At 46.6% G+C, this 26,101-nt stretch overlaps 1 protein-coding gene across 3 annotated transcripts in view; it reads left to right on the top strand.

Moving 5' to 3' along the window:
* NTRK3 (neurotrophic receptor tyrosine kinase 3) overlaps positions 1-26,101 on the top strand; it is a 210,273-nt gene that overhangs the window by 118,072 nt on the left and 66,100 nt on the right. Inside the window, exon 13 of one of the 3 annotated variants that reach the window (XM_018913926.3) lies at positions 17,113-17,597. The exons of the other annotated variants lie outside the window; for them this stretch is intronic. Within the exon in view, the coding sequence (XP_018769471.1) occupies positions 17,113-17,231 (119 nt within the window). The 3' untranslated portion in view covers positions 17,232-17,597. Of the gene's footprint in view, positions 1-17,112; positions 17,598-26,101 lie in introns of those variants that run through there. 3 annotated transcript variants of the gene reach the window in all.

Genomic DNA, 26,101 nt, shown 5'->3' with positions numbered 1-26,101 from the left:
GCTCTCTTCATGGGTGTGGTTTCATCCCTGCAGGACAAGAGGTAGCAACACAGTGCTCCACCTGAGACTATTGCAGACTCAGGGAGCCCAGGTGTCAAGAGTGTCCTCCTAATGGCTCATGGATTGTGTGAATTTTGCTGTGGGTCACTGTAAAAATAGCTAGTGTGTGTATGTGTGCATGGGCTGAGTGGTGGTATTGGGTTTTTTTGGCCCTCATTTAAACATTTGTCTTATTTTTGAATGAGTTTTTTTGTGGCTTATAATGATTGGCTGTTGGGAAAGTGTCTGGCAGCTGGGGCACTTCTGCATTCCTGGGATAGAGGATGGGCCTGTGGTACCTGGCCATGGGTACCCTTGAAAGAACCAGGAGTTCCCAGAGTTTGCAAGGACATTGTGTTGTGATTTTTTTAGTCTCTCCAGGCTCTTTGTCAGGTTTAAAATCTCTCTGAAGTGTGTGGGGCCTCACTGTGATCAGACAGAAGTGTCTCTCTGGATTGGAGATTGCAGGCTCTCATTGTTTGATCATTGTCTGGTTAAATTGTGATTCCTAATTAAAAATAGCTGCTATTGTTTAGGAGTTGGAGCAGTTTTGCATGACCACACACACAGCAGGAACATTATTAGTGGTGCTTCCCTGTGGGACAAGAAGTACAACCCAGAATGTAGCAGAGAACCTGCACATCAGTAGAGGTCAAAGAACCTCAAACCTGTGCTTAGTGTTGCTTTTGGGCTAAACAGCCCAGAACATCCCATTCAGTCCTGAAACCTGGGGAAAGACCCATGTAAAAAAATATTCTGCCTAAGAGGTCCTTGTGTGGAAGGAAGCTTTTGTTTCCCAGCCTTGTGTGGTGGCTGGCTCTGAGGAGATGGGGTGAGCAGACAGAGATGGCTCCCAGCAGCACAGGGCAGGTGGAGCAGAACACGATCGCTTCACATTACAAAAATGCAGAAATTGCTGGTTTTGATTGCTGGACACTTCCAGTCCACCTCAACATCCTGCAGTCTGTCTTGCTCTTGTTGGTGGGTACAGACAGGGAGGTCAGTGGGATGAAGGAAGGTGCTCATGGAAGCACCACTTCTGCTCGTGTGCTCCCAAAGCCCTGACCTGAAGCAGCTGTTTCTCACCATGGCTGAGAGTAAAGCACTGGTCTTGTTGAACAAGATGTGATTTGCTGAAGTGAACATAGCCACTGGAGAACCCAGTAAACCCATTTCCATGTGCAGCTGATGTAAGGCTTGTATGCAAGCATCTTGGGGTGAGAAGTACATTGGAGTCACAGCATGTGAGGATTGCTCTCAATGCCTGGGCTTGTCTCCCATTAAGGCAGGGTTTATTGCATAATCCATTTTTAGATTCCTGCACACTCATTCCTAAGCACACTGCAAGTCACCTAGTGCTGAGCCTGGCTTGAATCTGTCCAAGCCCTCTCTCCCTGCCCCTCCCTGAATACATCTCTTTAAGAGATGGGAGCAAACTGAGACTCAGTGAAAGCATGAACATTTCTGTGTGTACACCAAGGACCAGGCTGTCCTGCTGTCTGCAGCCAAGCCTGGTCTACATGGGATGCAGTACTCAAATTAAGTGATGATTTACAGTTTCATGCAGACTCAGCTTTTTCTGATGCTCGTTCCAAGTTCCTCTGCTGATGCTGCAGCAGCACCTGAAGTTTTTTGTCACCACTGTGGATCTGTAAAAATCTCACACCTTTCTTCCAGGCCTACTAACCTATTTTTCCCCACTGAATGAGAGCACTGAGTCTGAAGGTTACTATACCTAACTATTTTTATATATAAATCTTATATATATGTTTGATCTATTTTAAATGCACTGGTTTATAATGTATGGACACCTGTTCTTATCTTACTTGTGCTTTTTACAGGTTTTACATCATCCTTCTCTGTTCAACTACCATACTCCTTTTTTTCCTTTGTGAAATAAAAGGGAATATTTTTTTCTCCTACAGTACAAACATCTCTTAAATTAAAAGCAGTTTCTCTCACTCCCATAAGTGTGACAGGAGACAGCTAAGTCTCCTAAATATATATGGCAAATTGCAATTAGAAGAAAACACTGGAACAAAATTTATTTAGTACTTGTCTCCCTTCTCCCAGCCCTTCTTACCCCTCCACCTCCCTCTTGCAGGATTAAGCCAAGCTAATCCTCAGATGAGCAAGATCTTGGGAAAGCAAAGAGCCAAGGGAGGAGAAAGAAAAATCCTTCACACTCAACACTAATAAGGAAATTATAGGCATTCTACATTATGAATTGGATGAATTTTTAATGGTTAGAAATGCAGCTGATTTATAATGCATCCATCCAGGGCTGCAGGGCCTGTTGCCAGCTAATAAATAAATGACAGGCTCTTTGTATTAAAAGTATCAGTCATTTTATGTCTCTGTGCTGTAATTGATGAGGAGCACAGAGCAAGGGAGGTGGTGGCCAGCAGGTGTATGCAAGAGCAAGGACCTTGTGTTTCAAGCTATACCTGGGGGCTTGGCAAACCAAAAAGTTACAGCCCAGTTTTCCAAGTCTTCTCTCAGATGGGCCACAGCTTCAGCTCTATCCCACTGCCCACATTCCAGAACCAGGGAAATAAAGGGCTTAGCTGGGGTTGCATGGTTTTTAAAGGTCATTTTAAGCCCAGCTTAGGGCCCTGTTGAACATGTCTTGTGCTCTAAATAAGTTAGTTCCCCTGGACAGCAGGAATGGCTCCACCTGAGGTGGCTGCCCAGAGATTCCTTCCTCCATGTGGAATGAGGTGGGAGGCTTTGGGTCTGCCCCGTGTCAGGCTCCTGGTGAAGGTGGGGGAGATTGTGCCCTCTGTTCTCTTGACAGTTCTGGCTATTGGCACAGTCAGGGTGAGACAAGCTCAGAGTCAGGGATCAGAGTGAGTTCATACAAAACCCAACACAAATGTTCACACTGAGGCTGGGTTAAAAATAAATTCTGGGCAAATCCCAGAGATGGGGTGGGGTGGGACTGTTCTGCTCTTGTGCCAGATTCCAGCAGAGCCCAAATGTCAGGGGAACTTTACTGAGAGCACAGCAGGCAGCTGAGTATCTGAGGCATGGGTTAGATTTTATCCTCTTAATGAGGAGAACGAACCTGGCATGCTCTATCTCCACTGTTTCCTGTAAAGAGGCATTTCTCCTTCCAGCCCATCAAGGGGTCTTCATCTCCATTTTGTGGATGAGGAGAGGCAGCTGGAAAGACATCAGTTTGCTCAAGGTCACGCCGGGTTGCTGACAGCTAGCAGTCTGGCCCATGTTCAGCCCACTGGAACATGTTGCATGTTTGTGAGTCCCCACCTGAAGTCCTTTCACAGCCAGTCTTTTGGAGTCAGGGGTTTAGATGGATAAACACATCCTTGGAGCTGTCAGCTGCGTATTATCATCCCAGAAAATGGCAGTTCTGCCATTTTCCTTTTCCTGCTCTTTTCCAGATAGCTTAGATCAAATTCTCCCTTTCTACCTTCATGGGGGCCATGCCACACTCTTAATATGTTCTGCTTTGCTCTCTTGACTACTTCTGAGGAGACCTCTCCTTGCAGGTCTCATTCCACCTAGGCATTGCCTCCTTCGGTTTCATTGGAGTGTGTTGGAACCTGAGTGCTGGGCTCAGAGGAAGAGCAGTCATTTTTCAACTTGGCTTTAGTCCCTGGCTGCAGAAATTAGGCAGGGAGGCTGGGATATGAGCCTGGCTACCCAAGGAAAGCACTGCTTCTAAGATGCAGACTTTCATCTTGACCTGGAGGAAGGAAACACTTATTGCCTTATTTATTACATTTCCCCATAGCAGTGTAAATACCATATCCATGATAGATATGGATCTTATGAATAATATAGAGATTTGAACTAAGTAATTGCTGTGCTTTTTTAATACAAGAGATCCTCAGTGCCAAGTAGTATTAATGATCTGTCTTGACACGGGCTCTGCAGAGGGCGATTGCAAACCCCAGTTCCGTGAGAATTTGAGAAATTGGGGGAGAAATCCTAATGTGCTGTTCATCCCCTCTGTTCCCTGTGGGACACTTCAGAACAAGTATCCTGTCTGCTGATTTTTTCTCAGCTTTCCCTAGACCCTCTAAGGACAGGAAGGCTAAGTGGGTTTTGGGAAAACAAATCCCTTTTGTAGGAGGGCTGGGCTGGGCTGTCAGAGGAGGGAACTTTTGGAGGAAATGTAATACAAAGATCCTAGCAGCTCCCTGTGGTCACTAACAGTTCTCCAGACATTTCTAGAAGAGCAAAATGATTAGTTACAGTGAAATAGCTAAATTCAGGCAGAGGTAGTGATATTTTATGTGTCTGCTGATCTGAGCCTTGTCTCTTCTCTGTAGCTTTAATATGAAGCTCTCCTTTTGCTCTCTGAAACCCTTGTGCAGCCTTGCTGCTGTGTGCTATTAAACAGGTGGCTATGTTATTATGAGAAATTCTCTATAAAGTCCACTCTTTAATGCTTTAGAATCTTTGGGGATGAATTTAAGATATTAAGAACTATGGTGATTTAACACCTTTTTTGCAAGGACATTGTTGTGGGTGAAAGGGTAAAGGGATAGCAATGACAGGATGTGGTGTGAGTCACTTTGTGCCTTACATCACTGGTGGCAGGGAGCTGGTATCCCCACTGGCTGGTCCTTCTTGCTCCCTGCTGTAGAGGTGTTGGTGTTACAGCTCCAGAGCTCCAAGGCCTCTTTAAATAAATGGAGCTGTCTGAGAAGGCTATGAATGCCTTTTCAATTTTTTTTTTCCCCCAACATAGCACCTCAAGTCTGAGTCAGGCTGTTAACCTTTTTCATTCCTCTCTTTCTAGCCACATCCTGCTTTAAGATTACTTCTCATCTTTCTTCCACCATCACCCTTTTAACAGGAATAAAGGCAGGTGAGACCATGGACTCCATAGCCCATGTTCTCACCTTGTCAGTCCAAGAGGAGCAGGTCTTGCTGTCCTCTGTGGGCTGTGTGGAGCAGGGACCATGGGCTCAGGTGTTTCTTTGATAAAAGAATGGTAGCTCATTAACACTCTGTGCCCTGCAGATAACTTTTATTGATCATCAGCTGCTTAATCAAAAACTCTATCACAGTTTGTTTCGATTATTTTTTCCATCTCTTCATCTCTGGAGAATTGGCTTAGCCAAAGTTAATGTACTCATTATGCAGTTGGGAAACCACTGCTACAGACTGCTATGTAAATTAAGAGTTTAGGAAGGTGTGTTTCCTCCTTCCCTTATCTAGCAGGATGAATACACTGGGTGCATGTTCCTCTGCCTGATGGGTGAAACAGGCATGAAGGGAGTTTGGCTGAACTGAGTTTTGACCAGCCTAGGGTGGCAGAACTCACTTCCCAGGTTGCACAGAGCCCAGGCTCCAGATCTACATGCCCACAGTCACGGTACAGTGAGGAACAGCCCTGCTGCTGTACCTGGTCATGTATCTAAACAGATCTGAGCCCCCCTGAAATCAGCACCATTGGGTGTACTGTTCTTGCACCACAGCTTGAAACTCTGTGAACAGTGGCCTTACTCTCTTGAAAAACAGAGCTCTGGGGAAGGGGCTGTGAGGAAGTCATGCAGCAAGTGGCAAAAATATTTCCCAACTTCTACCATGTCTTTAATGACCAGCTCTGAGAAGTGCCTAGCCAGTTTGAGTGGGAACACGAAAAAGACTTGGGAGGGAAGCCCCAAGACAGGAGTGCTGCTTGTTGTGCCACTCCAAACTTATTTCTTACTCTAGGTATGATGGATGTTCTGATATGAATAATTCTCCTTTTGTCTTTTGATCTTTACTGCATAAAATCGTTCTTCTTGAGCCTATACCCTATCAGGGCTACATACTCCATGCTGGCTACGGTGTTGCAATGTCCTAATTTGATTGCAGAGGGTTGTGTCCTGTATAATGTTGTCTCATTTTCTCAGTAGTCGATGCAAACTCAATTTTATTTTCTTTGAAAAGAAAGGAAGAGGAGGCAGGAGCCCAGAATCCACAGCTGAGCCTATACCTGCAGCACTTACCTTGTTGCTTGGCTGTAATGGCCCACGTAGCTCAGCTTGGATGGGACCTACAGGCTTGTTTTATTTATTTATTTTCCTGATGGTGCTGAAGGAGAGAAAGGATGGAAGCTACAGCAGAGAAGGGCTCTCATTTGTAGGTGCTGGCGCCGCTGATTAGCCTCAAGGAGTCATTAATCCTACAGGCTGGACAATCTCTTGAAGGAGCTTATCTCAGGAGAGGAGGGTTAGCTGTGTGAGTGCTGGGCCCTGGGTGAGTGCTCAGCTTTCTCCTCTTGTCTCCAATTAGATGCTGGGTCCCTTGTACCACTGTGTTTCACCTGCCTCAGAGACCCTTCACCTCCCTTCCGCCTCTGCAATTTACCAGTGGCTCAGAGGGGAGAAGGAGGGTCTGGTCTCAATTTGTGTGGCTCATTTGCATGTGAAATGAGCACGTCCCTTCAGCAGAGCTGCCAGCAGTCTCCTGGCCCCGCTGCTCTCATTCAGCAAGGCTTTGACAGCTCCAAGGCTGTGGCTCGGTGAGCGGTGGCAGGGCTTGCTCATAAACTGGAAGTGTCACTGTGTTTTTGCAGAGCTCGTCCAGAAAATGGTGTTTTTCAGCAGCTCATAAAGGAGGTGTCAGCCTGGGATTTGGTCTGTGGAAAAAGAACCTGTTTTTGCAAGCTGCAGAGAGCACAAGCTCTCAGCTCTGGCTCCAGGGCCGTCCCTGCTGGCTGGGATTGCTGCTGGGGCAAATTATTCAACTGATGGTTTCATTGCTAATTTCCTCATGGGTCCTGGACTCTCTGACTCTGTATTCGTCTCAGGGTATTCCTCATTCTCAGCCCTGTCTTTTCTTGTCCTGTTGGGCTTTCAGTGGGCTTTTGATTGAAAATGGATCTGTTGAGGTGAGAGAGGAGGAGTCAGAGAGGCGCTGGCAGGCAAAATGCACGTAGTGGTTAGATGAATAAATAACATATCTCCAGGTGTGCCACCAAACAGGCTCTCTTGCCTTGATCCAAGGATTTAGTGGGAAGAGGCCAGGCAGTGGAGTGGCAGGGGTCTCTGTGGCTGGACAAGGACCAGGAGAATAGAATTGTAAGTCTTGAGGGCAGGAAGAGAGGGAGGATACTGCACACTGGTCACTCATGTGATCCTCCTTGGAAGAATAGTATGTTCCATGAAGGAAGCACAAATCTAGGCCTGATTTTTTTCTCCATTTCAAAATATTTAATCAGAGAATCAAATATGAAGTCTGTTTAAGAGGAGGCTGGCACACGGCAGCTGGCTGAGTGTTGCAATCAATGTATCCGCTGTGGAATGTTTCCTGCACAAGTATTACATCCTCTCTCATTTACTTGATGATCTTTAGGGTGAATCAATCAAAAGATGCTGCACACAAATAGTTCAGCCTGTGATCCTGTGGGTGCCCATTACAGGGATATCTGCCCCATGCTAATGGACCTGTTGATTAGCAAAAAACCTACATTTTTTAAATAGAAAGCTGTTACTTGATGGCAACTGTGAGCATTGGTTTTTCTGCCTCCCCAGCACAACTCTCATTCTGCGCCAATGCAGGTGACTGCAACAAAACCCAGGTCTGCACTGCTGGGGAGAAGAGACTCACATCTCACCCAAGCATTATCTAAGGAGAACCTTCCCTTGGAGGTTGGGAAGGGCAGAGAGAGACTTCTCTGTGCTCAGTGGGTGATTTTACCACTCCGTGTCTTGTTCTGTTAATTGTGTTTCTGTATCCATCTACCTTGGCATGTGATGTCCTGTTTGACTTCAGGTATATCTGAAGAAGATATTCCCCTGAAATCCCCATCAGACCAAGGCTCAGCAGCTCCTTGAGGAGTCTGATTGGGTTTTACACTAGCTGAAGGCATGGGAATTTTTATTTGGGTCTGTAAAGCCTCTAGTCTGCTGAAGCATTAGTGTTCATTTTGTTCCTCTACAACATGGACACTTGTCAAGGCTCCACATTTCTAGGGGAAAATGTGTCCATGTTGCAGTGTTAGCTGTTGCTTTTCTGATGCTAGCATGGCAAGAACCCCAGCTGTAATTTTAACCATTAGAAGATCAGGATGGTGCCTCCTGCATAGATATGCTTACCTTTGAAAGCCAAATCTGAGCAGACCCAACCCTGTGATGACTGAAGCTATGCAAACGAGGGAGCAGCATGCCCAATGCTGCCAGAACTCAGGTGTGGCACTGAGAGCACACCCCAGGACAGAGCAGTGTGCTGAGCTGTGTGACACAGCTCCCTGCAGAGGCAGTCACGCAGCAGTGCTGAGCAGCCCAAATGGACCAGGCTTGTGGCTGTGGGCTATGTTCAGCCTCATGCTGGTAGTTGCCAGCAGCTGTTCTGCTTTCTGGGAAGCGCGTTGGGATCTTTCCTGCTCAGCTGGAGGCTGTGAGAGCATTTGGTCCTCTCCCAGGCTGCTGGTGCAAAGCAGCCACTGTTCGGTTTGGCGGGCCAAGCGCCACTTCAGGCTCCACTGCAGAGGGGACCAACCCCCCCGTGTCACTTGTTTATCTCTGTCATTTATTGCTACAAAACAGCTCACCCAGAGCTGTCCTTCCCACAGCTGGTGGGAGTCAAAGTGCCGAGGCTGTTAGTGGATTAGGGCAGCAGAGTGAAAACCATTTGGCGTTTCTATCCTGATTCTTCTGGGTGCCTTTAATTAGCATGATTGCTCAGCACAGATTTTGCCATGTTCTTTAGCTCCCCTGGTTAGGATAATTATTCCCCCAGCTCCTTTTGTTCCAATTCCTGATCGCTTACAAAGTCTCCTGTTAAAAGCCATTAAATCTGTAATGTGAGAGTAAGTGTTCAGCAGCGTTGTGCTCTCAGCCCCACACGTGTGAGCTCCAGCTCTCGGCCCCTCTCCTGCACTCCTCTGCTCCCTGCCACGTGCTCCTTGCTGTGGCATCCCTCTCTGCTTCCCTCTCACGCTTCCCCCTGGCCATCCCACGTGTCCCACACACAGCAGGTTCTGTGCACACTCTCCCTGCTTTCTGATGGCACTTTTGGCATCACTCAGCTTGGTTTCCTCTGTGCACAGGCTGGTTTTGAGAGTGAGGTTGGAGCCTGGGCTGTGGACTGTGATCTCTCACATTTAGTTGCATGTGCAAATGTGGAGGTGCTGTTAGAAGTGTATGTTCTTGTATGTTTTAGTCATGGTGTGGGGAGTTCTTGCTTCAAGGAACAGCTAAAATAGAGGGGGAGTTGTCTTAGCCATGGTGGAAAGTAGGATTTTTGTTGATAGATGATGGAGAAGAGGAAAGACTTATTTTCCTTATTTTTTAAGTAAAGTTGTTTTCCTCTTTCTCAAGCATAAAAGCCTCCAGTGGAGGGAGAACAGGTTTTGGATAGCTGTGTTCCCAGGAGTTTCCCTGTTGCAGTGCTTCCCCATCTGGAGGCCTGTGAGCTCAGCCCCTTCACTGCCCCATCTCTGCTGATGTTTGATCAGCACATGCCAATGGCTCAAGTGGGGCAGACACACCAAGGCTTACACAGAGTGAAGTGGTGTGAAATAAGACTGGACTCAAGTGCTTTAAATGCCTTGTGCATTTAGGTGAGTTGATGTGAGAGGAAGAAGGGAGAGAGGGAGGTTTATTTGCAGACCCCGAATGAAACTGGGGCAGAGAAGGGTCTGGCATATGTGTGGTTTGTTAAGCTCAGAGCGCATTGCTTGAACAAAAATTCACAGCTAGACCACTAGCTGGAAAAAGCTTGTCAGAAAAGACTCCAGAGCCTTCCTCCCTCCTTTGAATGATGACCCCTAATCAACAGCAGACATACATTTTGGGCTTAGATCTAGAATTACTGTGCCAGACTTTCCCCGCTCTGCAAAGCTCACCCTTTGCTCCGGGGTGGAGTGAGGGTTTCCTTGCACAGCAGCAGCCCCCCACAGGGCTCCTCACTCACCTCATCGGTGTTTTACCGGCTGCAAGGAGATTTCCAGGCATTTCATACATTCTCTTACAAAACCCTGCCATGTTTCTTTCATGTGTGTTTGGTGGCAGCAGAGCCCCTGCTGCAGAACGAAGGCAGCCGCATATACCTGGCGCTCGTTTGGTTGGCACTATCCAAATAGTCCCACAGGAGCTCTGTAGTATCAGCATAAACCCGTGTTTTTCTGTCTTCCCCTGGGAGAGCACAGCCTTCCCTGTGCCCTGGGGTGTGTGTTTTAGAACTTGTGAAATACTGAAAGATACCAAGACATGGTCTCGAAACAAAATCTGGAGCTGGGAGCTCTCCCTTGGGAAGTGTAATAACACACTTTGACATATTTTGGTGCAGAAGACAACTTCTTTTGAGAACCATCTACTGGGGCAATTATCAAGAGCTGAAGACCTGTGGTGGCAGCTTTGTTTCCAAAGAAATCAGCAGAGTGGGAGCACTGGAGAGACCCAGATGAAGAACAATAATTCCGGACAACACAGCATCCAAACAGACTAAAAAAAAAATCAACAAAATCTTGTTCCTTGAAGCTTCCTGCTGCTCTTGCTGTGTTTTAGCCCTCAGCTCTTCCTGTTCCCATTTACAGCTCCTCTGTAGTGCTCGGTGCCTCCTTGCCTGCTGAGATCTCCTGCGCTCCTCAGTTTCCATCCTCAGTTTGTAAACTCCACAAAATCATGTTTTCCCACAGGATGTTCTTCCTGACACTTCAGACTCTCGGGCTTGTACAGCTCCTGGGCTTCCTGGAGGGCAGCTCTGGCCTTTCTAGATGACATAAGGTGTTGCTGGAGCAGATGGCAGAGTAAAGAGACTTGAACAAGCAAAGATTTATTCTGGGCCTTGATCAGCTCCTCCCAGCCTCTGAAGAGCAGGAGAGCATCCCTGGCACTGCCTGGGCTGGGGAGGTCCCAGCTGCAGGCTGCAGCCGTTGTGTGCAATCCTGCCCACCATCTGTGTCTCTTCTTGATGTTTGCTGTGGTATCCCAGCCCTCTGGCTGGACCAAGCACTTCTGTCCCTTCTAGAACCCAGAGCTGCTGCAGAGGATGGGAGCCTTGGAGCTGAGGCTGTTCCCTGTTGGATGTTCAGGACTGTCACTTGTTCCTTTGGAGACCTTGGAGAAAATGTGGTCCTGCTTGGTGACACCGTTTTGCCGCCTGTGTATTAAATATAACAGCTCCTTCCTCCCCAGGGAGTGAGTGAGGCATAACAAATTAATGTTTATGAAGCACTTTCCAGCTGAAAAGAACTTTTGAAACAGAACTGTTGCTGTTCTAACTCAGGGGCTTCCTTTACTGGTTGGCTCTTTGATGTGATCTGTGGTACTGGTGGATCAGCTGTGTACCATAATTGGAATTAATCAGCAATTAAGGAACACGAGCCCAAACCAGATTCTTTCCCAGTGGATATTCTTTCTGGGCACATTAGTCAGTGGTTTCAATAATTCTGTAAAATGCTTAGGGTAACTATTGCTATCTGAAGCAGCTGGAACAGAGGCAATGTCACAGGGACATGGATACCTGTCAGGCAAAGTGGAAATAAGAAGCTCTTGTAGCACTGTGCACTGTGCTTAAATTGGCAGCACTCCGAGGGCTGACTTGAAAAAAAAAAATTAAAAATTGACATAAGAATATATTTGAAAACCAAAGTGATGAAAATGATGTATTACTTGCTAGGATGGGATCTTTCATGCCTGGTCCCTTGGGCTTTGTGGAGTGCAGAGGCAGCGAGAGTGCACGGTGCTGAGAAGTGGGGACCTGTGGAGGCAGGGAGACAGGTTTTCTCCTCCCAGCAGTGAGAATGGTAGAGGAGAAAGCTCCTGGATGTGTCAGTGCAGCACAAGGAGGGGCAGGGGCAGGGGAACAGCTGGACAATGCCCACGATGCCAGCCACCACCAACTTTGCAAACACTTTCCTACAGCGTGTTCTCATGGCTGACCTGTAACCCCTGAGAGTTTTGCCACGTGTCTTTGCATGGCTGTGGGTATTTCAGGGGACAAAAGAGCCATTCTCCTTGCCCAGGGACCTCCTCTGTGACCTACTGCCACTTAAATGAGGCAGAGACTAAGCTCTGTGTGTCGTGGGTGAGACTGCTGGGTGCCCAGCCTTCCCCCTTCCCTGGTCCTCTTACAAGTCATTTCACATACTCTGGCTTCAATCTAACAAAAACAAAACTGATGAGGCCCAACTGATCTGGCTGCTTTCCATCATGCAGTGGGCCTCTGAGTGGCTTTAAATAGCTGCACCTCCGTGCAGGCTGGAGAAAAAGCACTGACTGTGCTTCTGGACAAGAGGGTAGCTTTGGCTCAAATCACAGGCCATCCCATATCTGAAAATAGCCTTTTTTTCTTTCACCCTTGGTCTTAAATAGATTTTTTTTTCCTTCTTATCTTTTATTTTATACCCTGTGAAGTGCTTTCCTACTTTGGGGCTTTTCCTAAGGGGGGATTGGTGGGGAATCTTGGAGCTCTGCCTCCTGAGCTATCAGGCTACATCATTTAGTATCTTGGAACTACTCCATCCATGAAAGAGTTCCAGGGAAAACAAACTTGTGATCCTGGCTAATATGGACATGGCCTACGTTAGTGGTGGCAACAGTGGAAATGCAGTGGATCCTGGAATTCCTCTGACCAAAGGTTTAGTGAATATTACAAAGTCCTCAAGAGTTCACCCCATGGAAAACTGTGAATGCTGCCTTTTCCTCAATGAAAAGCTGTTTGGTCATGGAGTGCCTGCAGAATTCTCCTACCCCTTCCTCTGCTCTAGCCAAACATTAGAGAAATTTATGTGGAAATGGGATCTCCTGAATCCATTTGCTTCTGCTTTTCTCTTGCTCTGAGCCCATCTCCTCCTTCCGCTGCCCTCCAAAACACTCGCAGTGCTGCGATCTTCTGTTTGCAATTTTGGGTGGTGGAAAAACACAAGAAGATGGCACAAGCTGTAGCTAGAGCTCCATCTAGCACATTCCCAAGAGGTTTTTTGTGACGTCAGATCTCACTGATTAAAGTGGGAGACTCTTATGCCAGAGGTTTAACCGTGGAAAATGAAAACAGATACAAGGTGAGCTGCCGTGGAGAGGAGTAAGGACGCTGTTTACATGAAAATGAAGGATTATAAGAATTTCTGTTGCTCTCAGAGCCTTTCTAGTCTAAGAAGAGGTGTAATCTACTTGAAGATCTGCTTGAGGTCTGTGTATCAGTGTGAAATTCATCTGTGGACTGAATTTGATTGAGGTTCTCCATTGTGGTCAACACTGTTGGGCTGGTGTAAATGAGAGGAGATCTGGGCTCTTTCACTTTTCCTTGAACAGTAGAAGAGATGATGTGGTTATCTACAGCTGAGAGCATCAGGGAGAGCCTCACAGTGTGTTTCTGCTGAGCTTCTGTGACCTGCTTTGTTCTGGAAAGAGAGGCCTTAGGCTGGGTTGCATCTCACCCTGTTACATGCTGTGAGAGGAAGGGAAAAAAGAGGGTTTTGTTTCCTAGCCCGGCAGATGAACCCATGCATGACAGGATACCGGGGTTGTTGTGTTGCTTACCCCTCAGATATTGACACAGCAGTGCTGAATTTGACTAAAGGGATGGCTATTTCCTTTGCTCAGGATGTGGGCCAGGCTTGATGGTTTTCATGCTTTCTTTGATGCTATTCATGCTTCATATCTGCGCAGAGAGACAGATAAAATGTACGCTGTTGTTGGAGTCTCCTACTGCTTTTCCTTTCTATCATAAATTCTGCTGTAACTCAGAAGAGAGCTCAAAGCTCCTTTGCCTAATGTGAGCTGTGTGGATAGCAGAGTTATGTTTGGCCAGCTTGTTGCCCTTAATTTGCTATTTTTGTTTAACCCATTTTTGCCAGGCGTTTCATAGCATCCCGTTGCTTTTCTCATCCGTTCCCACAGCAATTTATATTGCTGTTTCAGAAGTAGTTTCCATCTCTTGGTTTCAAAACTGGTCTGCATCACTCCTGCTGTGGCAGATAGGGATGCTGTGAGGGGTAGCGCATCATTTTCTGCGTCATTCCCTCGCCTCCCCATGTGACAATCCCTGCTGCTCCTCTCAGGTGATGTGGAAGCAGCCTCAGGTTTCCAAGACTTTAGAAGCACGCTCTATTTGAATAGCAGCAGTTTTACTAGAAGGCACACAGGGAAGGCGAGGTGAAAATATCTGTTTTTTCACCTTAGTTTTGCTCTCTCAGTGGAGGAAGTGTGTTCCTAGCAGGGCACTGTCCATAGACTGGATTGGTATGGTCATGGGGCAGAGTGGCCAAAACCCACTAGCCGGGGTGTTGGGAAACACGAGACAGCTCTGGAGGACTAAGTGGATGGCCAGGGTTGAGGACAAAAACTGATTGCATGGTTTGGTTGCATTCAATTTTCTTGTCCTTTCATTGCCACATCCATCCAGCCTGCTTAGAGAAATGTCCCATCTGCTCCCTCCATCTCAAGCTGTTAGAGCTGCACAGCAAATCTGAGCTCATTTCTCCTTCCCTGTTCTCCAACACTCTCCATACATTTATTCCACTACCATACAATGGCTATTAGTAGAGACAGTATTATGTTTTAATTTAAAAAGTGATATTACTAGAACTGGGAGAAGCACAAAGTTTAGTATGTCAGACCTTCCCAATTTTGTAGGTCTTTGGAGATGTTCTTGGTTTCAATCTACAGGGTGGGGATTTTTACCTCCTTACTATTTTCAGACTTGCATGTTGGAGTTTCCCTACGAATCTACAACCAATGTCAAAGATAGTATTTTTCCTCCCATTTTCCAGCTGGCACTGACAAATGTGAAACTCCACAAAAGTTATTGTTTTTAAAACTTCCCTAACTGTTCTAGGAAGTTGAATATAATATATGTATAAAGCAAAACCCCCACATTTTTTAAGATATTTCCAAGCCAGTTTTTCAGAAGCTAATAGCTGTGATGGTAGATGACATTTGTCATAGCAGCATCCAAACTCTGAACCTGATGAGATTCACCCATTTTAACCCTGGACATCTCCGTGAGCATCATCCATCTCACATCTGTCAGTGAAGACATAAACCTAGCAAGAGCCTTGTTGGTTTCTGCTCCATACAAGAGAACGGGGTTAAAGGTAGCAGCACAATAGGGGAAACAGCAGTGAGAAAGAGAGAGAAAAACAGTCAGGAGAGAAGCATGTTGTTTTTCAGATTCTTTGGGGACTTTAATAAATCAGAAGGAGAGGATGCCAAAAGGACCAGTGCTGCCTTGCTCTCCCAAGCCAGCGGGGATGTGCGTTCAGCCCTTCAGCTCCAGAAACGTGGGCTGTCCTCTTGCCACGCTCCTCGTCGTCCCTCAGCAGCCCCTGCATGTCAGTGGTGGGCTAACCCCCACTGCAAAGACCCTGCTGGCACTGGAGGTCCCTGCAGCTGGGATTCACAGCACAGAAAGCAAAGCCCTCGGAGTCCCCAGCCTTGTCTTGCTGATCTTTCACATGTCCCTTCTCCGGGGCTGTGTGTCCCCAGTGGGTTTTTAGGTCTGTTGGATGTGGCCTGGCAGAAGTGAAATTGCCTTAATTTAGCAGAGCTAAGAAACACAAGGAAAATAGAGCAGACAGGAGTTCTCCTTGGAGATAGTTGGTATTGTTGAGGATAGACTTTCCCAGCTATCCTTTGGCGGCCATAAAATGTATTTATATTATGGAAAACAAAACACGATAAATGGTGACGTTCAGGGATGCCATGTTTATTTGTGTCCCAGTGACTCTGATCACTTTAAACCATGAGAGTTGAGCTGGGCTCTTTTTCACTCTCATTTCTTTTACTAATGATATTTCATTGCTTGGAATTTGCCTATGAATCTTGTTTAAGACACATGAACCAGAGCTGAGCCTGGCTGACTTTCCCATGTGGATCAGCCCTTAAGGGCCACTGAGAATAACAGATAGTTTCCCCCAAACAAGTTAAACAGTTCCAAACCAAACAAACAGCTTTTGTCTGCATCCCCAGGTCCATCAAAGGAAACATGTGTTTGATGTGCAGATGGAGTAAGATAGTGCAGTGGAGAAATTTAAGCTGTTATAAAAGACAAAATAGAAAGAAGAAACAGGAAAAGAAAAATCTGGCCGGTGTAGTTTTGGTGTGAGAAAATTTCCTAGCCTGTTTAAAAGTACTCTTCCTATTGAGATAATTTCTTAATGGCATCCAAGCTGCTCCATGCTGCCCTAGTGATGCCAGATTTGAGTTAACTTAGCTGATTTGTTCAGGATCCTGTGACTATATGAGGTGCAGAAGTATTTTCTAAATCTTAGGGCAATTATGTAGACAAGACAGCCCACTAATTTCTCTTGTCAAAACCCTTTAAACCCATGAGAATTTTCTAGAGATGAGAGAAATACCCAGGATCCTGCCATGCATGTCTTGGTCGTGGCAAACAAGTGAATTTCCCTGGCTGGGGCATCCCAAGGCAGATACATTCTGAGGAGATGTTTGATACAGCCCTTTAAAACATTATATTTGCCCTGTAATTTTGTTGGACTGAAGGAAGGAGCTTGCCTATGATCTCCGCTCCCCTTTTTTTTCTTTCTCATCTGGCCAGTGTTTCTGGCAAATCCTAATCAGATTTTTTAGAGAGGTGGGGTTGTGTGAGGAGAAGATGCCTCCAGCGTGCAGGGTTTGGTGTAGATGAGGCAGCTGGGATGAAGAAAGGTCTGTGGGGTTATGAGACCCAGGTCTCCCCAGCCTTGAAATGGTACATTTGGCTTCAAGAATGTTGCGCCAGATTAGATAAATCATGAGAGAAAGTAGGAACAGGAAGGATTCTCCCTATTCCTCACTGTCTGCCTAAGGAAAAGATGGACTAGGTAGGAATTTGGGCTTAATGGGAACCTCTGGAAAAGAGTTGTTCCCAGGTGTCTATCCAGACCTCTTGCATGCCCCTTGTCCTCAGAGCACTTGTGCCTGCACGTTCCACATGAAATGATTGCCTGTTCTTTATGGAAAGACAGAGTGAGGTAGCCCTGCCTGGAGAGGACATTTTGGCTTTAATTTAATGGCAGCCGTTTGCTAGTTATTCATTTGGTTCTTTTTTATATAATCACATGTGTGTCGATATCTCTCTCTTTTTTTCTAGTTTTGCTCTTTTTTGTTTTTTCGTTTACTTTATTTTGCTTTTTTCTTTTTTCTGTTTTTTTTCCCCCTTTAGGTTTCAGAGAAATTATGTTGAATCCAATAAGCCTCCCTGGACATTCCAAACCTCTTAACCAAGGCATTTATGTTGAGGATGTCAGTGTTTATTTCAGCAAAGGACGTCATGGCTTTTAAAAACTCCTTAAAAGTCCCTGTTCTGATGTCAAGTTTATAGGCTGTGCCCTCAAAATGGTGGGAAGCAGTAAGCGTGGTCTGTATGGATTGAGGTCTCCTCCTAATAGGACTCTACAGCCCTGCCTGTACACACGTTAAAGCCAACTGAAACTGTGGTTTTCTGTCACCAGATAACAGGGTTGTTCTTTTCCTCCAATGGTCGCTGTGTTCGTTAAATATTCCTGCAAGGCACAACAGCAGCAATGAGAGCAAATAAAGAGAATTAAAACCCAATTGAAAGGAGTCATCCTAATAACAGAGTAAATAATTGTACTTTTGCTTTAAAATAAAACACAAATCAAACAAACAAACAAAAAAAAAAAACAACCAAGCCAACCAAACTGACATCTTTAGTCATGTCCTCCCTGCTTGGAGTTTTCCTTGTAAGCTTGTGTCTTCGCAACACCCAGTGAATGCTGCCATCACCTCTTACGTGGCACCGCCATGGGAGGTCTCCCAGAGTGAGCCGAGGCGGGGAGCCCGGAAGAAACTAAAGCAGAACGAAGACTTTTGGTAAGAGCAAAGGCAGCCCCGCTCCCCGTTCTTGCACAGAAAATAATGTTGGAAGGAATGAGGATGGGAAGAGAAAAAAAAAAAACACCTATCTTCTCTGACAGGAAGAGAGTGTGGTTATCTTTGAAGTGCACGTATTCTAGGAGGCTTCTTTTGTTTGTCTGTCTGTCTGTCTGTGTTAGAGCGGCTCGTTGGATCTGACTATCTCGTTGTCGTACTCTGGTCTCTCCCTGCTGCTTAAATGATGAGCTTTATCTGAGGAGTTGCCTGCACTTCCTGCATGGATGGAGAATCCATAGCGCAGGAGGATCTGTGTCCTTGCCAGGACTAGAGCAGTAAGCAAAGTGGAAAAGCATATCAGACGCACGCAGGTCCCATTGCTGGGCCTTTTCCAGCCCCATTTAGCTCTCCCCTCTATTCCCAGCCCACTAGAGATTGGTTGTAACCCAGTTGCATACCCAGAACCATCAGCTCAAGGCTGGCTGACTGAAGGAGAGGAAAAAAAATTATTCTTTTGCTTCTTCTCTGGCAAAAACAGGAGTATCGGTCCTGTTCTGGCCAATATTTGTATTCTCTCCCCCTCTCCTGTCCCACTTTTGTCTTACTTCATCCAAAGCCTCTCAGATGGAAAAGTAAACCCTTTCATCCTGTCCTCAAGAGAAGCCAGCTGCCCTTGTGGCAATTTGCTGGGCTTTCCTTGGACTCTCTGGATGTCACGTATACGGGAAGTACAGATTTGCTCACACTTATAAGTGATAACCTATAAGCAAAGCAAATTTTCTCTAGAGGACAAAAGATATTCCAAAAGCTTCAGGTGTGGCCAGATCCTTTTGAGAGGAGTATTGGACCAGGAGCTTGCTCACCAGCCACTCAGCTTTGCTTGCCTTCTTGGTGGCCTGAGATGACCTTATCACATCAGGGGTGTCTCTAAATCACCAGCCCTAAAGGGTCACTGCCACTGGAAAGAGCCACGGTCCCTCTCCACCAGAACTGGGCAGAAGCCTCAGAATGGATGTTCTGCTTCATCCTGCCTTTACAGGCGACCTGCATGAACCACCCTGGAGGTTGCCAGGAGGTTTTTATTATCAGCTGTCCCATAGGGATATCGCTGGGAATATTCCATTCTCTTGCTTCTTCTCCCGGTTCGTTTGCATAAAAAGGTAAAGTGCAATAGAAGAGTACTGGAGAGATGGTGGCAGATTGCTTTAAGTTAATGGACATGCCTTAGGGGGGCACCTGCGTTAGCACGAGGAGACCTGGCTCAGGTTGGATGGCTTCAGAAACCATGACCAAATCTCCCAACAACGTTTCCTGCCCGCATCGGAGCTGGAAATGCCAGAGGTGCACTGCCAGAGAGGACCTGCGGCCGTGTGCCATGGACACCTCAATTCTGCAGATTCACAGAGTGAGGAGGAGCTTCACCGAGCGTGTGAATCACTGGGTGCTTGTCTGAACTGAATTTCCCCATCTCCTGGAAGTTGCCCACCTGACCTGGGGATGTCTTGTCCGTCTGAACTGTCTCCTCTCCCTAGCACTGTTCAGGGGACTCTGCTCTCAACTGTGTGTATCAGTCGTAGAGATGCATCTGTGGGCCTGGACCAGAAGCCTATATCCAAACACCCTAGCAGAGGAAGGGTTGAATTTTGCAGCTCAGGTCCATCTCTGCTCAGAAGAAATCCTCCGGACCGTACAACATAATTAAAAGCAGTTCTCCCCACTGTGATCGATGTCTCAATTTGTTTAACACCAATTAAAGTCTCTGGTTCCTCACTGCTGAAAACGAAAGCCAGTCGTGGCTGTTTGCGATTGGTGGCTTTAAGTAGCAAGTCTAAGGATGTTTCTTTTTAAAATTTTATTTTATTTTTAATTATTGTAAATCATTACCTCATTTTCTGTCAATGAGATTCCTCCATCTTTGAGCATTCTTATCTTGCCATAACTATCATCCTGTGCTAATGGGAAATGGGACGGTCCCTTTTCACAGAGACTATAGGGGTGTTCAATGTCTAGTTTCTTAATAAACACTTTATTTTCTAACGAAACAGCTGCACCAGGCCTCTTCTTTGAAGACAAAATAAATAAATGTTCAGAATGACATGTCCTATAGTCTACTTCTTCATGAAATGGTCCATGTGTGGGGAGTTTGGTTTGTTTTCTTCTTTGGTGGGTGTGGAGGGTGGGATTTACAGTTGTGATGGGAACATTGCTCATGTGTAGCTCTTGCTTCTGTCACTCTCATCAGGCACAAAGATATTTTCTTGCCTGGGAGCTTAGCTGCTAATGGTCTCAGTTGACAACCTGTTGGTTTTTGTAGCATAAAATGGTCATATTCTCAGGGACAAGCTGGTACTGCAGGAGATTGTGTCAGGATTTGCCAAGACAAGTTTCTATAGTTGTAGAAAAAGTTTTATTAGAAGCCTTAACTCTCAGGGAGCTTGACAGTAAAAGATTGTTCTGGCTGCAGTGCTTTTGTTTCAGGATATGCTGTTGCTTCGGGTCTCCTTGCTTGGCTGTGCAAATTGACAAAAACCAGCAAATTGGGTGTTGGGTGTTGGATTGTTGTGCTCTCCTCAGGAACAATTAGCCTCATGTTAAGCTCTCAAGGGTGTGTTTGCTGTAGAGGCAGAGGGGTGCAGGTGAGCACTGTGCCCAGGTTCCTCATTAGAAATTCATGTCTGGGTGGTTGGATGCTCCAGGAGGAGAGAGGAACCATTCTGCAGTGTGTGGGACTTGGCATGAGGGTGTGTCTTAGCTGTGTCTTAGAATTGTTCACAGGAGATGTCACTGATGTAACTAAAAGCTGCTGTGCCAACCTGCAGGTGACAGCGGGCATGAGGACGGGGGTGTGTTTGAGCACATATTGGTGGATGGTGCTGGAACCCTCTTAGAAAACCTGGTGAGAGTTTTGATGAGCAAATTAAAAACATGTTTTCCAGCATCCTTCTGTTCCTATAACTTTCTGGCATGACTTTCAAGCGAATGTCTCAAAATGACGCTGTGGGTGAATTTCCACATGACCTTCCCTTCTAATGAGTGTGTCTCTAGCAGTGATGGGGTGCTGTGGTTCACAGGACTAGGTGATGGCTGAGACCTTAACCTTTCCAGGAATGTCTGCAGGTGCCCAGGACAAATGTCTGTCTCCTAACATAACCTTACACAAGGGATGAGCAGCTGAGCTGCATTGGATTCCATCCCTGTTTCCTTTTTCTTTCTGAGGTGTGGGAAACAAACATGGGGTTTAGAAGCTCTGTCTTTTCTTCTCCACTTCTGCAGGGTGTGTTATGAGATTTCACAGCCCAGAAACACTGCAAACAGTGGTTGATTAGCCAATTACTCAGGCTGCTGCTATGGTCAGATTTGGTTCACTTTGCTTTGTGTTTCAGGGCAACTGATTCCTTTCGTATGAGTTCCCACAATACTTTTAATGCTGTCAGTTCAAAAGGAGCTGGTTTAACTATGGGCTCTGACAGACATCACAGAAGGGTTGGGCACTTGTTTCTTCTTGTTCTTTCTTCTTGGCTGTCTCTGTTGCCTGATGTACCCATGTGAAGGCTCCAGGCTCTTTGTGACAGCTGGGCCATGAGTTGGTAATGCTGTGCTGCTCTCTCTCCCCCCACTCTGGCTTCAAATGACTCTTCAAATAAAGGGTTATTACTGAAGGAGCTTGGGATGCTGGCTTGGTAGGGTGGGAGCAGAGGACCTCTAGCAGGAATGATCAGCTCCTCCTGAACATCACAACCTTGCCTCCTCAGGTCTTGTAGAGTGTGGAGCCTGTGTGTGAGTAAGCAGCAAAACAAAGTTTTGGCTCATTGTACTTTGATTCTAAAAAGATGGAGTCGTGTTTCTTTTAATTCCTGCTTGGAGGGAGCATGACAGGCACAGTGTGTTTCTGGCACTGTAGCTCTCTCCAGCATGGAGTCTTTGTGTGGGTCCTTGGGCTCAGACTTGCTGCAGGGTGTGTGGGATGCTGTAGGTCATGATTGGGGTATATTGAGCTCTGCAGCTGCTTATCCACATTGCACTGACTCCTGGTGTTCTTTGCTGCTCTTTTGTCTATTTAGATATGGTCTTGAGGAGTCATGCCTTCTCTCCCAAGAGACTTGAGCTTGTTTTAAAGGTGGTGGTTTGGTGTTTCTTTCTACCACCAGGCCTTGTCCTTTCCCTGTGTCTATGTCCTGCTGTCCAGGGATTTCCTGGGAGCTCTGGGGAGTCGGAGGCAGCTGCTTCTGCTGATTCAGCAAATGCTCTGCTCTGATTTGTGCCCAGAACAAGCTGCAGATCCTCAGGGTTAAGCCTGGCATTAGCAGAGGATAAAGAGGCCTAGACCCAGTAGTAAAGCTAAAACCCACAGGTTTGGAGGAGCAGCAGCAAGAGAGCCCACAAGAAATCAATGCTGAGTGATTTCATCTTTTTTCCTTAACGTTTGGAAGCACTTCTGGTGCTGCTTGTGCAATGACTCAAAGAGTCCATATTAACCATGCATTTACCAGTGCCTGCAGAGCCTGAGCAGTTGGAAGAGAATTTAACAAACTGTGGGGAAGTGCATACAGCTGCCTTGAAGGTGTGGGCGTAGTTTCATAGGAGACCTGCCCACTCTCATCTGGAAAAGGTGCTTTATCTGGTGAAGCAATGATGTATCTTCTGCTGTTGTACTGCATTTTGCTTCACCTTTATCTTCTGTGGTTTCTCCAGTGCTGTCCCCACTACTTTCCTTAAGACAGGCAGGCTCCTTGGTGGTGCCAGCATGTGGTCTGATGCCAGGGAGCTAGAATAAATCCCAACCCACACACCACTAAATAACTGCAGGAGGATTCCTTCCCAAAGAGAAGATGATAGTTTCTCCAGCAGTAAAGCAGAGTGCAACTGCAAGACAGCTACATTTGAATTTTGGTATTATTTTGAACTTGTGAGTGTAATTGCTGACTAATCAGCAGGAATAAATTTTGGTTGTTCTATACAAAGTGGAGGGATTTGTTCTAAGTGCTGGTTAAATGATTTGCTCTGCTGTTAGTGACTCATTTGTAATCTGTGCCTGATTCCTGCAGAGAAGTTGACTTTTTGTAAACATTTGTTTATTATTTCAGAGTATTTGGCCTTTTTTCTCCAAGATTTTGCTTCAAATATTCATGTTGTGTGATGGGTGTTGGTTTTGCTCTTGGGTTTGGTGAGTGAATGTTTCAGACAGGTAGTCAGAAATGTAACATGCAGAGATGCCCTTCAATCATCTGTTTTTTGGGGCTGTCCCCAACCCCAAGTTTCTTTTTCATATGTTGGGATTAGTACCATCCTGACAGGTCTTTCTGCAGGCAAGAAAAACTGTCATTGTCTGGGCCTTTGGAACAGTTAAAAGCTTGTTTTCAGAGCAAGTATCTTTCCTGGCTCCAGTCAGAATTCTGGGAGCAGCCTGTGTCTGACCTGTGTGTGGGTTTCCATCCATTGGTGGCAGAGCAGCTGCTGCTGGAGGTCAGGCTCATTCATGAGGAGTCAGGGAGAGCCGGACTGGAGCTGCATTAGGCTCAGTAAACTGCCAGAATGTCTGAATAAACTGATTTTGGCCAGGTCATCATTATCTTAAGTGAGTCAGAGATGTGTCCAGGCTGTTTATTAAGGTAATTAGGAGAGGGAGGGAGGGATGCTTATAGTCCATGGACTAGGCTGGTGAGGTGGTGGAGTATATTACAACATCTGATACAAGAGAGAGCGAGCTCCTGGTCTTGCAAGCTGATGTAGCCAAGGCCTGGTCCTGCCAGGATTCAGTCCCTGGTGCCACTGCCAGGCATGTGCAGTGACATCATGCTAATGCACACTTCAAACATCATTGATGTGAGCTCATCTTGCCAGGCTGGAGAGTCGTATCTCTGCTCAGGTTTCTTTGTGAGGCCTTGTTGCCTGGCAGTTTTAGAGATATTCTGGCTCAACAGAGCTTTTTGGGTTTGCTGCATCAGTGCCAGGCAATATGTGGGGATGAGAGGAGCAGCTGTGCACAGACACCTCTTCCTTGACAGTGCCTGGTCCAGCCCCCTGTAGACTTCTGAAGGTGGCTGCAGGTTTGCTTTGTGCTTGCTGGACACGTTGCTTTATTGGGTGGTCCCAGAGGGTTTGGAAGTTTAAGTGTTTAAGCTCCAGTGACATGCTCAGCACTGCTGGAACACCTGCAGAGGTACGAGTACCCCAAAGCCAGCACATCTCACCACGCACAGAACTTGCAGGCAACTGAGAAGGGCCTCCCTTGAAGACAGGTAAGTGCCATTTTTTCTCCTTCTAGGGAGCTGTTGTGTGTAATGTGCTGGATTCAGACCTCTAGCAGGAATTATTTTGATGGATCTGCTCTAAATGCATCGATGACAACTGACTGCATTAGGCAGTATCAGTGGGAAACTGTCAGTCCCTGCTCAGGAGGAAGCAGGGGCTCTTCTGGCTGGAAATGCTGCAGCTCTGGCACTGTGTGGGAGTGGAAAACCAGAAGAGCCAAGTGCTGCTGGGGGCCAGGGCTGACGCCCACGGCCGCTCCAGTTTGGCCACCCGGGTCAGGTGTGGGGAAGGAGGATGCATCCTGAATGCCAGCAGGTATGGCAGAGCTGTGGGAGGTGTTTGGCATAGCTGTGACTCCTTTAGAAAATTTGAAAGCACAGGACTGCAAGGGTGGCTACTTGATGATAGTGCCAGGCTCTCATTTTCATTAGCAATCAGCCAGAAAAGGGCTGTGGTGTGCCTTAGCCCTCCTGGCCAGGGCCAGCACAGAGAGAATGCCTTTTCTGCAGCCTATGACACGCTTGCCACCCAATCCCAACAGAAGATCTTATAGCCATGGCTTCAGAAGAAGGTAATGAAATCACTGACAGTGTATCTTGGATGAATGTATCATCCTGTGACTAGGCTGAGCTCAGTTTAATCCTGTTAACCTCACAGTGGACTCTTGGGAGTTGGGTAACATTCTCTGTAGGTCCTTAAGCTTCTCTGCATGGCTGTAATGTGTGAAGCATCTCATGTTTTGCCAGATTTCCTTCTCTGGATTCAGTGGTGCTGGCATGAACCTCAAAAAAAGGAAAAAAGGGAAGGATGATAGCAATAGCAGTGTCACAAGGGAAGGCAAATATCTCTCACCAAAAAGACAGAGTCATCCTTAGAAAACGAAAAAACCTCCTGAGCATAAAAGATATTGCCATGTACACCCAAATAGGTAAGGATTGACAATCCTTCTAAGGAAGACCTCTAAGACTCGAAGAGTAAGGAAATGTGGTGATCATGAACTGTAGATACAGCACAGAATGAAACCTGGCAATTTGATCTGAAAGGGCCACTGAAATCAAAGGGCTGCACAGGAATCTATTTGGGTGATGCCTTGAAGGGTTGGTTCAATCCTCTGGGGCATGTCTGTGCCCTTAGTTTACAGCAGTGTGGAGCTCAATCTGTCATCCAGCTGGGCTGCTGGTGTGCCAGCAATGGGGGGAGCCATCCCACAGCCTGCTGGACACGAGCCACTGAGGACTCCAGCCCTCCCTCTCTGAAACCTTTCCACCTCTCGTTTCCCTGTGCTCCCTGCTGAGTAAGAACAGGTCCCCACTGGTTGGAGCTTTCACCAGATCTCACCCAGCCCCATGCTTAGGTTCCTCAACAAGAAACCAGAGGATGGCCTTCAGATCTCTTCAGTGGGAAAGGAAATGCCTGTGGCATGAGATCCTTGGAGCTGTCCAAAGTGGTGTCCTTGTCTGGAGAAGTAAGTAGATGCCTGCTGATTATGATGCAGGAGGGTGTGTATGTTTGTGTTTGTGTGTGTAGTAGGAATCAAATATTCATGTTGGATTTCCAAGGGAAGAAACACATTCATTAAATGTGATCCACAGCCCAAGGCAGAGGATTGGAGGTCGGGATGGTAGAGCCTTGAGGGCATTAGGCTGTGACATGGAGGTAAGTTGTTGCTGCGGTTCTGTATAAATGATTTAAGTCCCCACCGTCCACTGGCAGTGTCCCTGCGCTGGGACTGCCAGGCATGGATGAGAACAGCCTGGCTCTGAGCTGGGTGTGATTCCAGACAGCAGCTCTGGAGACCCTCAGCAGCACATCCCTGTGTCCTAGAGACTGAGCTGGGGTCTCTCACAGAGCTCAGCTGCAAGCTCAGAACAGCTGCTTGGGTTTGGGAAGAAACAGGGAGACACAAGGGTTCCTTCCCAAGGGACATCCAAGCCGAGTGCAGGCAGCACACATGCTGCTCCTTGCTCCCTCAAAACCCCCTGAAAAAAAGACTCTTTGTTCTAGGAGATTTAGATTATATATATTTTAAGGCTCCATGAATCATTCATAGCCCAAAGATAAAACTG

The sequence above is a fragment of the Serinus canaria genome, chromosome 10 (assembly GCF_022539315.1).
Source record: "Serinus canaria isolate serCan28SL12 chromosome 10, serCan2020, whole genome shotgun sequence".
Taxonomy (NCBI): Eukaryota; Metazoa; Chordata; class Aves; order Passeriformes; family Fringillidae; genus Serinus; species Serinus canaria.
The sequence above is the reverse complement of the archived record's forward strand: the minus strand, read 5'-3'. Positions and strand labels throughout refer to the sequence as shown.